We start from the raw sequence: 17,474 nt of genomic DNA, 5'->3' as shown, positions 1-17,474 counted from the left end.
TCGATGCAGGTACTTCAAGGTTACTGAGCCGCAGTGCAAGCGTTCTCTCCGACACCTTAAGGGTGAGGGCGAGTTCCATAGTCGATGGAAGCAAGGCCGATCCAAAGCCTAGCTAAGGGTGCAGTTGCAAACCCAAAAAAAAATCATGCAAAATCACGCAATACTAAATAATAATAACAATACTTTGAAATAGCTAATTGGAAAGGATATTATAGTCGCATAATATTTAAAAAAAAATCAAGGCAAATTGACGCTCGTCCGCCCGCTAAGAAAAAATTTCTGGATCCGTCACTACTGGACTGGAAGCATTCGGCGAGGAGCGTTTACGGAGGATATCCTATTATTCCAAAAGATGTACGCAGTAAATAAGCACCATATGTTGGTTTTTTCTTTGTTTTGTTTCTTATTTTCTTGTGGTTTGTATTGTATATCTCGTGTTCCGTATTGTATTCAATGTATAATATTCTGTGATTATATAAAAACTGATTATATAAAAACTGAATATCAATGCGTTAATTGTCATTTCCCTGCATCAGCAAAACTGATGCTTCCTTGGGTCCTTACGTGAAAAGCAAAAGGAAAATTTGTCCATGTTTTACAATGGCCCATTATATATTTATTTCTCTAAAAGTCGGTAACCTCACCCTTTACGTAATATAGCTTCAATTCAACAAAACCCATTCCACTCTCCAGGAGAAAATCTTTGAAATCTCCAGGATTTTCTGCAACTTGAGCTTGCCCAGTATCTACCTCCGAATATCACGAAGGAAGCCAAGAGGATTCATGATAAAAAAAAAACACTAACACCATGAGTAAATACAGTCAATACTCTTCTACAAACGTATGGGTGTTTTTTTTTTTTTACAGTGAGCTATGGAATTCTTCAATTCACTACTTAACTGCACTATCCTCAAACCATAACTTTACACCTCTCCCCTTTATAGACTTCTAAAACGTCCCAACCTTATAATATCAAGAACACAATCCTTGGCCATCTTCATAGCCTCAAACTAGCGAATCCAAGTACAAATACTTCCTTCTACGGTTAAACTGCAATAAGCTCCCATAAGTTCTGTCCCATACACCGACGAATAAAGCCTCGGTGTCTGGACTAAAGGACATGCCAGAAATCTCCCCAAAGAAATCGAGCTCTTGTTCTTGCTGATACCCACTATTTACATCAAAGACATGGACAAAATCCGCAGGCTCTGCCATTGCCATGAACCGACCATCCGATGAGTATCGGATGGATCGGATCGCTCCAAGATTTCCTCTTAAGACAGCTAAAGATTTTGATAGATTTCGGGTGTCCCAGATTCTACAGGTCTTGTCTTGATTACCTGTCGCAAATGTGAGGCCATCCGGGTTCCATGCTGACGCAAAGGAGTAGTCCAAGTGCCCTTGCAATTCTTGGATGTTCTGTGATGAGGATAATTGTGTTAACTAGAAGGTATTGTGTGTTTACGCCAAAGTTTCACCCTTTTCTAACTCTGATACCCTGAAGTTCTATTTTGCCAACTTGTTACGCCAAAGTGCATAAATGTTGACTCTAATTTTGTATTTTTTTTGGAGTCTGGGTAAAGTGAGGAACGAAGTTAGCACTTTGACGCTATCAAAATTTTCAAATTAAAATCAATTTGAATGGGGCATCAAATTGTCAAGATAGAACTTCAGGGTATCAGAATAAAAAAGAATGAAACTTTGGGGTATTAAAGTGCAAGCAACCAAAAGTTTTAAAATGATTTTACCTTTCCGGTATGAGCATCCACCAGAATTCCCTCAGGATTGTCGCCAACGATGACAAGTTGCTTCCCGTCAGGACTCAGGGATGTATGCTACAAAGAAGTAATGCCAAATGTGAAGAATTGGAAGACATGCAAATTCCATCCATGTTAAAGAGTGTGTTTAGCTTTTGCACAAAAAAAATTAGTATATTAAGTTAACAAACATTATAGGTCATAAACAAGCCCACCAGAAGCAGAGCAACATTCATCCAACTCCTCACGCAAAAAACCACACAAAACCCAAACAGATCTTATACCCAGCAGATTTCATACTAATCACAACGGTGTCCAAATTAACTTGGATCCAAAGAGTAGAAGCAGTGGTCTCAATAATAAATTTCAAAGTGATTCATATTCCAATACGACAGAATCTATAAAGACAGGACAGGTAGATACTGAGATAAAAGCTGCTACCTATATATAACATACAACACACACACACACACAAATATATATATATATATATATATATATATATATATATATATATATATATATATATATATATATATATATAAGGAAGTGGAGTTTTCCGAGCCCGATGAGGGTTTTCCGATCGAAGAAGACGGCCAAAGTCGTTCAAGAACGGTCGCCGTCGTCGATTTTAAGGTAGAGGAATTGGAATTTTTTGCCCCCTTGACTTCGATGTTATTATTTGTAAATAATATTATGTTTTTTTTCGGGGGGTAAATTACGGGATCAGTGTGTGTGATAGGATTCTTTAGATCTTTTCTCTTTAGTCAGTTAATTTGTATAAATTGGCTGATATTATTCCTAATTTTCTTTACTCGGCAGATTTTATTTAGATAATATGTATTTGATATCGATTTACAAAGTAGTTTCTAAACTAATGCAAAAAAAAAAAAAAAAAAAATTTACGATGGGATTTTTCGTATGAGCAAATATATAAATTAAAGGAAAAAATTGCAACTTTTTAGCAAGCAATCTTTTCCCTAGATAAGGCTTGTTTGATTTTGCTTCACCATTAAACCAGATACCATGTGGATTAATATTATGTGAGATCTAGGGACTGCCCAAACGTTTTCAGAGCTGAAAACTAAAATAAATAAAATTTTATCCGCAACATGCAAATTTAATAAAAAAGATGGAGCTTGCATATTAGTGAATTTTATCTCTCAGCTTTCCGCTGCGAACGAATGGACTCCCAAGATATATTTTTGTGCTCCTCTACGCAGACTACGCTGTGGTCAACATCATCTTTCACAATACTTGGTTTTTTCCTTGATTTTTTGCTGTGGGTAAATTTATTATGCCTCTTCCGCAACAACCAAAGCTCGGTAAAACCACTGTCCTAGCTCAAGAGGCTCCCTATCCCATGTCCTAAGCTCAAATTTAGGGAGTATGATGTGAATATTTGGCTCTAACAAGCTCCCTATATGGTATTCCAAATATAGGGTTCTTGATTTGGTATTCTAAATCAAAAACAAGAAGAGACACTCCCTGTATCTACAGTACAATAATATGTTAGGAAAATGATTTAAGGACCCAAAATATGGGACCAATGGAGGGGACAGGTGAGGTGTCCCCTTCCTATTGCATAATGAGTTGGTTGTGCTAACTCATTATGCAATAGGGAGGGGATACCTCACCTGTCCCCTCCATTGGTCCCATATTTTGGGTCCTTAAATCATTTTTCATGACAACGGTGTCAAAATTAACTTGGATCCAGAGAGTAGCAGTGGTCTCAATAATAAATTTCAAAGTGATTCATATTCCAATACGACAGAAACTATAAAGACAGGACAGGTAGATACTGAGATAAAAGCTGCTACCTATATATAACATACAACACACACACACACATATATATATATATATATGTATCATACATCAATAACGTGCAGTGATTCTAGTGAACATCATTTTATATTAAACGTGAATATGTAATATTAATAATGAATGAAGATACATTAATAGGGTCTAGAACAATATTATGAGTACCAACAGAAAATATGGTTTGGTGGACAAGAAAGCTAATTGAGCAATTCAGAGATGTCAAAAATTGTTTCCTCAATTGAGTCCAAAAGTTCGCCACACCATGAAATATCAGTGAGTCAAAAAACTTACCAGATATAAACAAAAAGTGACTTGTTACGTGAAGTATATCAGGAAAACTATATTCATTGCCGAGATAAAATGCAGATGGACTTTAGAAGTTTAGATAGCCCTATGTGTCTTGGATAGATGGGTTAAAAGGGTGAATGTGTCAGGTTGGATAAATAGGTGAAGGAAGTGTGGACGGGTAAGAAGGTGGGGGGATGGTTGCAAGGGGGAGGGTGGGAACGGAGAGATAGGTCGGTAGGGAGAGGTGTTGAAGAAATGTCAGCGATCGAGTACATAGCTCTATGAATGAACGAATCATTATGGATACGGGTCTTTTCCACAGAAAAAGGAAATCCTTTGTTTCGACAGAACTAGAAGTAATGTGGATCATTAAAGAATCGAACTCAATTTGCTTTATAAGAGTGATTCCACAGGATTCAATTTACTTTGAATTAGTGAAGAGTTCTTCAATTTTTATCTCCAATAAAATTAATTTCATTGAATGCCAAAAGCAGGGAAAAGATTTATGACTAAATGACTAATATGACTAGTGAGTACTCATTTTCCAATAATCAATCCTGTTCCATTTCAATTATAACAACATGTGCATATGTAAACCCTTGAAAAGAATTTTTTACTCAAATACCAAACCGAATCTCTCTCTTACGTACATATCCCTATAATGTATCCTCGTATTTCAATTTTTCATTGAATATATGGATTGAATGAATGAACGAACGCGAGGGAGGGAGGGCAAAAAGTTCAAAACAAGTTCACTCAAGGGTGAATGCGCATGCCTATTTTGAAATTCAAGGATAATAAGTGGCACATGCCCATAATACAGGGGGTATATACGCAATAAACTCCTCATATTGTTAGTGGTATTACTATTTTTTAGTAATAAGCATTTGCAAGACCAGGACATGGATTACGTAAAAATTCAGCCTTACAAAAGCATAAAGAACATGTAACTGAAAACTGATGTCTTACATTCACTGGCCATTGGTACCGAAAATGCTTAGATATCTGAAACTTTTCCACATCAAAGTCTCTGACTCCGCAATCATTATTTGATGCCATAAAGTGCAGAGCCCCACTGAATAGATGACAAAACAAAATTAGCAAAGCAGAATTTCAGAGTATAGTAACTGACAGAATAAGCATAAAAACCATGTACCTGGAGCTGTTGTAAATTTCCACCGCATTAGTAATTGCATTGTCATCATAAGTTGTCCGGCAACAAAAGCTAATTCCAGGTCGATCCAAATACTGCAATTTCCCAAAACATCATTATAAGAAATAAAATAGAATCATCCACCTTCTAGGTCACATTTATCATTCTACAAAAAAATGTCCCAGCATGCAAATCTTTTGGCAACTTCGAGTTCAATGGAGATAAAATGTAACATGTTAAGTCCTACAAGCAAACAGTAAAACATGCTGATATCTTTCTCAAGGATAAAGAGGTGCCAACATTATATTCTTTACGGGCTTTCTATCAATTTTCAATGAAATTAATACATGCTAGATGGTCTGTTTGTCATTTCAGGAGATGGCTTACTTGTGTAACATGGTCATGCCACATAGCCACAACCTAAGATATAAGAAGAATCTGAAGATTTCTTATTTCCTAATTCAGATGATCTAGGTTAACACCCTTCTTAGAAAAGCAACTTTACGAAGGCGCATGATTGGTTGGTCATCAGATTGTGTGCAAAAATATGAAAGGGAATCTGGTTAAAGGAAGAACCAAACCTTGCATATAAGTTCTCCCTGAAATCCACCAGCGACAAGCAACTTATCCTTAACTGCCAGTGTACTGACTTGTGTCTGTGAAAATCCTTCCAATAGACTACCTGGATGTTTCTGTACCAAACAAATATGCAGTGTGAGATTAATTAAATACATTCTGCTATAAAAAATGATTAAACAAAGCATGTCTTTTCCAAGGTAATAGAAAAGGAATTCCAGAATATGTATTATTCAACAAAAGAAACATTCACCTCACATGGTGCCACATGCCCTGAAACGTCCAGAACTTTAGTTTTCTCACAGGTCAAAGCAGACCAATGTATAACATAATAGTGTGACATAAGGTAAACATCATGCTTTGATGTTGCCCAGACTAGATTCCTAAGCTGCATGAAGGAGAAAAGGCATGGCATGTCAGCTGACAGAAAATAAGAATTACTGGTTTATAGAAAAATGTCCACGGAAAGCTGCAGAATCTAAAGAATTAATAGTTTCCCAACAACAACAATGTAATAAATTTGCAAGACCTGATATGACAAAGAATCATTAGCAATAACACAGTGTACTCTATGTCTCCTCATCTCAGAAAATATACGACTATATAAAACATCCCAGCAGCAAACTTAATGCAAAATACTGCCATATATATGTTTAGCCCATCTGATTTCAATGACCCCTTTGAAATGCAACACCAGCTAACTTGGTTGCAAATGTAGCCTAATTTCAGTGTATGATCATGAAGGAGAAAAGGCACGGCATGTCAGCTGACAGAAAATAAGAATTACTGGTTTATAGAAAAATGTCCACGGAAAGCTGCAGAATCTAAAGAATTAATAGTTTCCCAACAACAACAATCTAAGAAATTTGCAAGACCTGATATGACAAAGAATCATTAGCAATAACACAGTGTACTTTATGTCTCCTCATCTCAGCAAATATACGACTATAGAAAACATCCCAGCAGCAAACTTAATGCAAAATACTGCCATATATATGTTTAGCACATCTGATTTCAATGACCCCTTCGAAATGCAACACCAGCTAACTTGGTTGCAAATGTAGCCTAATTTCAGTGTATGATCATTTAGAGCTGGGACACAATCGCTAGTTCAGAAGGTTTTGAGCAATGCTCCTCCAAACCAACATTATTTGGGTGTGCACATATAAGTCCTTTAAAAGTGTGCACTAATTACTCCAGAGGGAGATGGACAACTAATCCCAGTCATTTCATCGCCAATATTTATAGGAACCTTGAAGGTACCAGAACTACTGTTGCTTTCTTACAGGATCCTACAACTCTGACTCCGCGGAAGCATTGGAAATTAAGTCAGAGTCTTCCTAGCAATTGAATACACTGCTGATCAGAACATTGTCAACAGATTTAGAGAAAAATGATGTTGCCAACCTACTTTTCAAATAGTTGGAATACCTTGGTGACTTCTAGATGTTCAATAATAACTATAGCATTTTCTAGCTTGCAATCCCAGAACCCTACACACTTATGACCCTCCGAGAAAAAAGAGACGTTCTTAGTATACTATCGAAACAAAAATTGTCCTGTTTTGGTGGATATAGGAAGGATTTCAAGTGCATTTTTTATTGTCCAGACTCAGGAATAATGCAGAAACAGTAAAAGGGAAAGGAGAAGAGGGGGAAAAAGAAATATATGAGGCCCTAGTACCCACAAGCCACAACTTTCAAACTCTAATTTAAGATGTTTTTGCTGAACTTCAGCTTTCAGACTCTTGAAATTCCACAACCCAACCCATAATCATTGACTCAATTGACAACATAAAAAATTCAACGAGGATACTTGATAGAAAAGCATGATCAAATACATTCTTTGAATATCATCAAAAAGGAAGCTTACTAATCATACTTAGCGAAGTGCTCTCCAAGAATTCATTGCATGGACTTCAACATATCAAACATCTCTTATATCCTCTGACTAACGATATTAATACCATAAACTACAACATGTAAATTAATAAAAAATATTCAGCACCCACCGCCACCACAAAAAAGGAAGAGGAAAGAAAACAACTTTTCACTCTTGACTTTGAACATCAGTAAAAACGAAAATTAAAAGTTTTGTAAAATTAGGTAGGTAAGAATAGAAAATGCCGGTGCGAGTAAGATAAGAGGTTCGAAAGGTAACCAACTTCAGAGCCTACACAGAGCATTTCAAGAATAAAAATACACACAAATGATGCAACATAAATGAGAAGCAGTAGCATGGAATGCTGCTTCGAAAGATAACCAACTTCAGAGCCTACACAGAGCATTTCAAGAATAAAAATAGACACATATGATGCAACATAAATGAGAAGCAGTAGCATGGAATGCTGCTTCGCCATAATCCTTATTACAAGCATAGTTATAAAAATCCTTGAATAATTCATTTTTCCCTTCAACCTACATAACATGGTCAAATTAAAAGATGACTATCTTCTCTAACGCTTCGTTTGGTATGTGGGAATGAATGAGAATGGAATGCTAAGTCTAGAAATCTCATTCTCACATCTCATTCGTTCGTACCAAACACGGCACGTCTTTGAAAGCTAGAAATCTCATTCTCACATCTCATCAATTCTCACTTTATGTGGAAACATGCATTCCCAATGAGATAGTAAGGAACGAGAACTCCCACTTAAGTGGGAATCAAAAAACTTATAATAAGTACCAAACATAACATGATTAATTATAGATTACCCAAATACCAAAGAAAAAAAGATTGTCATTCCCTATTCATTCGTTAATCACAACCAAAGAGAATGAAAATGAGCATTCCATTCCATTCTTCACTTCATTCCATTCTCATTGACTTGATTCCCACGTACAAAACCGGGCGCAAGAGTACATTCTATAAGTAGAAAACCTTATTCTTTTGATTTTAGGCAGACTGATTGCAACAAAATTTTGATCTTCCGTTTCTGTTCGGACGGTGTGGTCAAACTTTCTGAAAAACATGAGGATTAATTCAACATTTCAACTTATAACTAACCTGATGTAAATTATCTAATAAATCACCCATGATATGGACATGGGAGATGGAACATAGGCAGACAATGCAAAACGTTGATATCAAAATCTTATGTACCTCAGGTATGAATATGTCATATATCTGGCCATAAGTAAATCTCTGTATATATGCACGTATGTATCACCTCAAGTTTTATAACAAGAAATGTTGCGAATGCAATATTACATGAACTCTAAATCTCAAAAAGTATAAATCATTGCATAAATCATGAATATTAAACTCCAGTCAAAATCCAACTGTCTCAAAGTCGGTTCAAGGCCAGAAACATGCTGAAATTTCCAGACATGTGCTCATTCAGTATCTTGCACATAACAATGGAGTTACTACATATACTCCAGCACCTGCCCTTGCAACATTGTCCCGCATATCTGGTTTATCATTAGATATACAGTTTATAACAGCGTTTTCAAAGGCGCACGGCTCATGCGCCTTGCGATGCGGGGCATTGGCGAAGCTTCCCGCATCTGATGCAGCAACGCCTTTTGCACATCGCAAGCATCCTGACTTTGCACAGGGTGCGTGTAGTACATAGCCTCGTATATTTTTGTTCGTTAACATTATAATCGAGTCTTTATACCCAATAACCCATTTACCAAAAAACAAAATAAATCTAGTAGGCCTTTTTAGTAGCCTTCAATTGAGGATCCTAACAAATCCTCATTTACTAATTAGTTTGGCTTGGAATATTAGTCTTGATTTGACATTTGATTTGAAAATTTATGAACCTTACCACTGTACAGTAGGCCTTTTTAGTAAGCCTTCAATTGAGGACCCTAACCACTGTTACAAATAGCGGTAAATAGCCCCGTAATAGCGGCGCTAATAGCTTTAGCGGTCCCTTCCCGCGACGCTATCGCCCGCGACGCTATCGTGCAATAGCGGTGACATATTGCGGAATATGTCTGTTCGCAAAAGCGATCAATAGTGTGTCATAACGATAAATAGTGAGCGATTGCATTCGAAATTTGCTTTTTGACTGCTATTTAAAAGCGGTTTGAGGCTTATTTTTTTAAAATTAAACTCAACCATTGACCATTGCATTCCACCATCTCCTGTGATTTTTAGCATACTCCCGCCACCTCTCATAGTCTCTGGCACCTATCTTGATACTTCATCTCACCTCTTTCACCGTGAGCTCTTCTTAGGGCAGTCATGTCACCGCTAAGCTCTTCTTCTCGAAGACAACGACTTTTTGATTCCTCCAATCATATTCGGTATTACATGATGGTTACATGTCTATTTCATGTTTAGGATCTCTTTAAATCATCCAATATGTACTTTTAGATTTCTTAGATTTTTCTTTAATTTTTCTTTTTTAGTATTTATACATATCTAAATTAGACCGCTATTTGGCTTTACGCTTTTTACCGTTATTTTGCCGCAATAGCCCGAAATAGCCTTAGTGATGCCTCACCGCTACATGACGTTATCCGCTATCGATAACCTTGACCCTAACTAATTCTTGTTTACTATTTGGTTTTGCTTGGATATTAGTCTTGATTTGACATTTGATTTGAAAAATTATGAATTTTATCACTATGTTGGATGTGTTAGTATTAGAAATTAAGACCTTATATTGTGATTTGGTAATAAGATATTACTTATCTTGACATATTTTTATGTGAATTCCTAAACATGTTTTTTCGTGCTTGTTTATCCATCTTGAAAAATTATGTGTGGTGTGCGCCCGCATCACTTGGGCACGCACACTGTGTTGTGCCTTGCGCATGTCTGCGTAAAGATGTTATACGCCCCGCATTGCGCCTCGCGCATTGACAACACTAGTTTATAATTTACTTTACATAACTAAAGAAATTTATCATGCAAATTGGTACTTCTTGATCTTGATAGTTAATTCTAATTTCAGTGCATGTATAACACCCAGACAACAGGTGTACCAAGATTATGTGCTTGGTAATGAAATTAGAATAGAAACACTATATACAAAACAGAGGCTTTGAAAAATATATTATACATTATGACTAATGTGGACTCTAATTTGAAACAAAAAAAAAGATATAATTAGAAACATTTATCTTACCTGAAAATGAAGGATAGTCGACTTCACATCTCTTGTGTTGCGCCAAAACTCATAATAGTTTCCTCCTTTCTTGGTTGGTTTGCATTCCTATGCACAAGACGATGCCAATTAGGATGTTCAAGAAAATACAACTGAAAATAATCTAAAACTGTTTAACTAGAATACCTTAGCTGAAACTTCTCCAGAATTAGGAACATTCTCATAATTCTTGTATTGCTCTAGTCTAGTTTGTCTGTACTTATCCCTTGTGATACTTAACCTATTCCAGGGTATCCCTTGGATATCCTTTCCTTTTCTTGCTTCTGCAGATGAAGTGTCTGTTACTCTATCATTCTGCACAAAATCAGGAAGCCTTTGTTAGTGCCTCATACGAGTACAAATGTAATCGTTAAAAATTAAATAGGACCCGTCATGGAAAACATAAAGAGCAAATGTCCAAACATCAAACACAAAAAAGACATAGAAACTAGCAATTGACTGTTAATGCATGTCCTCATTAGAATTTAACCAAAAAGGAAAAGAAACTATTGTACTGCATAGAATTATGAGAAGAATATTTATGGATATGACATACTGAATGGGCGTTTTCTTCCTCGTCGTAATCTGAATCTTCCATCCCTCTTTCATGAAATTCTTCATCCATATCATCCTCCATGTCATTCATCTCATAGTCATCCGCCATTCTGTCAATGTCTCCCACCTGCTAATGAGACATAATAATGTCAGAACTGTCAAATTAATCTCAGCAACTCGCCCTAACCAGCATAGCACATGCCTGCATGCTAACAGATTACTAGATCTCAAAACCAAAACATATATTTAACTAAGTAGAAGACTCTTTCTTCTAAAAAAAATTCGCTTAAAAGAGGAAATAACAGGAAAAAGGAGGTACAAATAATGCTGCAACTTGGGGATATAAGTTCACAACAATTGCAGAGCACTTGGTTCTTAAGGTTACTATAGACAGAATAAAAAACATGGAAGGAAGCCAAAAAAACAAGTAAGGTTACAGTCTCAGTTCAACAAGGATGCAGTCTTCACCCGAACTGGTTGAAGATAAATAAAGCCACCAATTAATTAGTTGGAACAAAGCTTAGCAGCTATCGAAATGGTAAGCAAAGAAATATCCCTGTCAGAATAGGTCACCACAAGAATAAAAACAATCCGAAGAGAGGTCCAAACACACATATCATACAATAGAAATCAGTTATAGAAACTCATGCAATTCACAATCAACAATTCAAAACGAGTTTCAAGCACTAAAGTATGTTACAGCAGAAATATGTTTCACTCGACAAATGGAGAGCACAACAGAAACATTTATATTTATAATGAGTGTAATTCTAAAACACAGTGGAATACCATCACGATATCTAAGTAATTCAGGGTGAATATGTAAATAATTCAGGGCCAACAGTGTATTTGGGAGATGACTTAGGGAAGGGAAGGGGAAAAGTTCCCTTTCCTTCCCCTTCATTACACCCCAATTTGGGGTGTAAGATTTTGGCTCAAATCCCCCCTCCCCCCACCCTCCTAAATGGAACTTCCAAACAATGATAAAATTAAATTTCTCTTCCCCTCCCCCTCTCTACCCTCCATCCAAACAGGCCACAAAGGAATTTGTTAACAAGGAGCATTTTTTCACTCACATGTTCAAGCTTCTACCGCCCACAATTATCATAGAATTAATTTCATATAGAGTCTGCATGTAACTAACAATTCAAACAAATCAGTCTACCAAATGTATTATTAAGAAAAAAAATCATATAAATACTGAAGAAGTACTAAAAATTAAGAAAATATGAACTATAGTCATCCTTAACTGAAAATTTCCCACGCCCAACTTAAGGATTTAGGCATCATATCTTCGATTAACATCCAACTACTGTCAGCAAAATCTATCTAAAACCCGAAACGACAAAGATCGGACTCCAAAACCCTAGAACCTCAACCCTATCCTTATCACAACAGCAAGCAAGACTTCGAACAAAAACAAAACCCTAGATCTAAAATAACAAATAGAACAAAAGGCCAAAACCACACAAAAATTCAGTTAAAATCTCAAAAAAAAAAAGAAGAAACTTTACCTCTTTACGGATCGAAACACTTCAGATCTCGATCAAACTCACGTGCGAGGAATCGAGAACCAAGAGATTCCCAAACGAATTCGCTATCCCAAAAATTCAGCAGTTATCTATTAGGAAACGAATCTTCTAGGGTTTTGTGTTTAATTTTGATTTCGATTTATTTATTTTGGTTTTGTGTTTTTTTTTAATTCATTTGTTTATTATTATTATTATTATGATTATTTCCTTGACGACGCTAGCCCAAACGCGAAATAAAAGAAGAAAGGGATGGGTACTATTGAGGAGGAAGTAGGCGGGACTTTACTGTTTTAGCCCTAGAATTTGGTCAAATAACGGAATTGCCACGGTCCTGAACTCAGGAACTATAGCGGCAAGTCACATGCGTCCACGTGATTTTTAGCCCCACTTTTCTTCGATATTTGTGTCTTATAAACCTTTCATATTTTGAAATTAACCCCTTGTTAAAGCTTTTATGTTTTGAAATTAGTTCCTTAAACTTATCACATTGTGAGTTAGTCCCTCAAATAATCAAATTAGGGAGAAGAATATTAGGTCTCAGGTTCTTTAGTTATTTTGAAATTATTAGTATCCGAATCGTAGAAATTGCCATTAGGCCCTTCAGATTTTAAGTTATTTTAAAATGTCTCTGTTTTTTTATGATATATCCAGCTAGTTTGTAGGTCTCCTCCAAATTGTCAGCTGTTTGAAGGAACTACGAATTTTGTAAGTTCTTATCTATTCCTTTATACAAATAGGAGCATCAAAGATTCACTGTTCATGCTATAGTAAATACTACAGTAGCATTTACTGTAGTATTGTTACTGTAGCTAATAATTACTTAAAATATTACTGTAGCACATGGGTATACTGTAGCATTTAAAAGGCACTGTAGCAGAACGGGATACTGTAGCGCTTTCAAAATTTGAAATCATGCCATATTAAAAAAGTGGGATTACTGTAGCAAAAAATACCGTGCTTTGCACGGACCGCAAACTAGTTGCAGAGAAATTCCAAAAAAGACAATGGAATGATGAGAAATTCCCAAAAAGAAACCGGCATGTTTGTATCCGCTATGAATTTTGTATATTCTTATTGTAGAGAAATTGGAATACCACATTGATTAAAAAAATTATTGATGACTTGTGCGAGCAAATAACTTGCATATGATCACATGAAAAAAAACAGTGATATTACTTATCAAATTTATTATTTTATAGGATTTCACTACAACCAACCACGAATCTACTCCTCTATACAAGTAGGAGAATCCTTGATTCACTATTCACACTACAGCAAATGTTATGGTAGCATTATTACTGTAGTAAACAAGAAACTAAGCACTTTGTTTTTTTGAAAAAATAACTGTAGCACACGAGATTACTATAACACAAATGGGATACTACAGCAATCCAAAAAATCAAAGAAATATCATAGCAGTTAAAAACGGGATTACTGTAGCAGAAAAAAATATATATATATCGTGCTTTGCACGATGTTCCCACTAGTCATATTTTAATGTTGAAACATGAAGAGGTATTAGCTTCACCCCTGTACTGTGGATTTAAAAAACAGGTTCTGAGAAAAAACAACATGAACACCATACCTTCAAGCAAAACTTGATGAAAGATCAAATCAGACTGACCCATAACAGTATGTACTAGTTTTATTGAACTCGTACTCATCTAAACATAAATAAGGCACAAAAGCAGGTTACATGTTAACACAAAAATGTGCCCGAATTTTGCCACTTGTGATGAAACCTACACCGTAGGAAGACCAAAGAACTTCGCATAGCGCTAGATGGATTATCAGCAAGAGTTTCAGTGATCAGCAGCCAATGACAAAAAAGAATAATAACCTCCCTATAAGAGACACTAGCGTCTACACCTCGAATTTTGGTGCTTTCGAAAAGCTAACTCCAACTAAGTACAGCCATCATCTTGCAAAATATCATGCAAGAGCTACACTACAACACCATTAACATCGAACAGTACGAATAGAAGATGCTCTGCCGGAAGAAACTTCAGTTTGGGTCGTCTACTGCATTAGGAAGAAGCAGGGGCATTTGAATTATGCTTCAAGAGTGATTAGGGTTTACTTTCCTTAAAAACTGTTCGCTTGCTCCACTGTGAACAGACAATCATTTACTTCGCATGCTGTTTGGTGTAGTTATCCGCAGCTATGGATAATGACTGTATTGTAATGGGGAATCCTGGACCCATCTGAACCAAAAAAAAAAAAAAAATCAGAGTAATATGTTACGGATAGTTATTCTTTAAAAGTTCAATGGGAAAAGATCATGAACCACCATATCTACTAGTATCATCATAAAAAAAAAAGCATGACGTTTAGTTTAATTCTATACTCGTCACTCAACCTGAGTAATTCTATTAAAAAAAAAGTATGACGGTGACATTTTAATTCAAGACTAATCATTCAACCTGAGTACAAAATATCAAATATCTACAAATTCAGTGTGTAATAGATTCAGATGATATGCTCAAGGGTCATGCTAGATAATAAGGGACAAATCCCAGACCAGTGATTAGTGTCATACAAAAATAATTGTAAGTTTTCTGCTTTATGAAGAAGTGTCTCACAAACAAGAGAGCCTGAAGTAACACTCACCGTGCTGGTCAGTGTAAAGTTTTTCACATAGCCAACATATTTCGAAGCTGCAGCAAAAAGAAAATTCAAAGTTATCTGAGTGGACATAGAAAATAGTAAGCATTAAATGGAAGCCAAGCTTGGAGAAGTCCCATTCTGATCTTCAGCATACATGTAGAGTAATTTAGCAGAATGATTAACAATCAATGCACCACTCCATGAAGCAAAATGTAGATGCATTCTGATCATCATGGTTAGGCAGCTAAATATTTCTTGAATTCTAATGTTTTATTCCAAAATTTCTCATTTGCTACCACATAAAGCCTTGAAACTGTATAGACCTCAGGATTTCCCAAAGGATAAACTACAGCTCTTCAGAGCACACAAACAAACATAAATGCATAAGAGGCCACTCACTTTTCTTAAGACCCACAGGCTTTGCAACCAAAAGTGCATTCACAAATGCCCCAATATTTTCACGTAAAGCATCCTCTGAGAAGTCGACCTGTAAATGACAATACATGTTGCAGCACAACACACACAAAAGTCAATTAGTTCCATTTCATATTGGAATCATGAGCGCACACAAATCTGAATTGTTCCCCACATGCTACTTATCCATTACTCAAGATACTGAATTACTGCAATAGGAACAAAGTCCTGCTTCTGTTTCTAGAAAATAGGTCAGAAAAAAAAATGAATGAAAATATTCCATGTGAAGTTATGCAACCCCTGTAAGTGTTGCGCAGGCAGCATCCTGTTACTTCCGTATGTGGATATATTTCATAGTGTATTAGAGTAATCCTTCCATCACAAGTATATTTAAATTTCATCCAAAATTGTGATATATTTATTCATGATAACATGTTTATATTCAATGAGAAATAAGTACTTGAACATCATACCTTCCCAAGTCCAACATGAACATTAGCAGTTTTATCACTTTTAAAATCAAGACGGCCACATTTTGCGGCTTTGACTGCCGGAGCAACATCACTCGTCACAGATCCTTGCTATATACGGGAGGGAAGCATTAAAGAAGAATTACCAAGGAATGGAAAATAGAAAGCAGTGAAATCTATGCAGAAACTCACTTTGGGGTTTGGCATCAAACCACGGGGACCGAGAATCTTAGCTATATGCTGAATAAAAATTCACAGTCAAGCATAAAGAATATCTCGAATAAAATATACAGAAATATATTTCTAAGTTTCCATCCAACAAACCTTGGAGAGGCGAGGCATAAACATAGGAGTTGATATGCATTTATCGAAGTTAAGTTTACCCCCTCCTGCAAGTAGCATTTACGAATTATATCTTAGAAAGAAATCAATTGAGCAAGGAAGATGTAGAAAGAAAGGGGTTTTGAGGTTGGTCCCCCAAATCTCATCTATTTGGATACAATTCCCCTAAATCGATCTATTTGGATACAAGTCCCCTAAAACTAATAAGTTTTTTAAATAAGTCTCCCTGGTTAATTCTCAACCGCTTACCCAACTAAACTACTGAAGCTCTTAGTTTCCATTTTCCATTTTTCCCCTTGTCTTCAACCTACTCTCTTGCAAAGGCAAAGAAGTCAATGTTGAACCCATTTAAAACCAACTCTATCTTGCCAAACTTCCTAAATCCCTCCAATTTAAAATCTTATTCATAACAGCCCCGTTTCTTTAGTGGGGTTAATCAATGGGAATTAACCATAGGGACTTGTTTCAAAGAACAAAATATTTGGGGACTTGTATCCAAATATGATGATATGGGGACTCGTATCCAAATAGATGAGATTCAAGGAACTTGTATCCCAATATGATGATTTAGGAGACTTGTGTCCGAAAATATGAGATTTGGGTGATCAATATCTCAAAATGAATGATGATAATAAGTGAGCAAATGCTAGAATATATAAATCAGATATCATAATTAGCAACCTGCTGAGTTCAAAGAAGAAATTGTAGCTTGCATAGAATGGCAGTCCTAGAAGACAAACCAATAATCAGATACCTACGAAGCAGGAAATGAAAGAGGAAGGTGCAACAGAAAGAGAGCTAACAAAAGCAGAGATGGACATAAAACACAGGAAAAGGAAGAGAATATCATTG

At 36.0% G+C, this 17,474-nt stretch overlaps 2 protein-coding genes across 2 annotated transcripts in view; both read right to left on the bottom strand.

Annotated features, from left to right (window-relative positions):
- Positions 781–12,993, bottom strand: LOC109850561 (uncharacterized WD repeat-containing protein C2A9.03-like). The gene is made up of 10 exons (XM_020420632.1): positions 12,772–12,993; positions 11,259–11,384; positions 10,850–11,017; positions 10,685–10,771; positions 5,852–5,986; positions 5,604–5,714; positions 5,026–5,117; positions 4,839–4,944; positions 1,749–1,835; positions 781–1,419 (listed from the first exon to the last, which is right to left on the bottom strand). The coding sequence occupies exons 2-10, from the start codon at positions 11,364–11,366 to the stop codon at positions 1,006–1,008; spliced, it is 1,308 nt and encodes a 435-aa protein (XP_020276221.1). The 5' UTR covers positions 11,367–11,384; positions 12,772–12,993; the 3' UTR covers positions 781–1,005.
- Positions 14,393–17,474, bottom strand: part of LOC109841819 (50S ribosomal protein L1) — a 7,130-nt gene continuing 4,048 nt past the window's right edge. Inside the window, 6 exon segments of the mRNA XM_020410760.1 lie at positions 14,393–14,993; positions 15,400–15,446; positions 15,796–15,883; positions 16,284–16,391; positions 16,473–16,520; positions 16,605–16,669. Of these exon segments, the coding sequence (XP_020266349.1) occupies positions 14,916–14,993; positions 15,400–15,446; positions 15,796–15,883; positions 16,284–16,391; positions 16,473–16,520; positions 16,605–16,669 (434 nt within the window). The 3' untranslated portion in view covers positions 14,393–14,915.

This window comes from Asparagus officinalis, chromosome 1, assembly GCF_001876935.1.
Source record: "Asparagus officinalis chromosome 1, Aspof.V1, whole genome shotgun sequence".
Lineage (NCBI taxonomy): Eukaryota > Viridiplantae > Streptophyta > Magnoliopsida > Asparagales > Asparagaceae > Asparagus > Asparagus officinalis.
The sequence above is the reverse complement of the archived record's forward strand: the minus strand, read 5'-3'. Positions and strand labels throughout refer to the sequence as shown.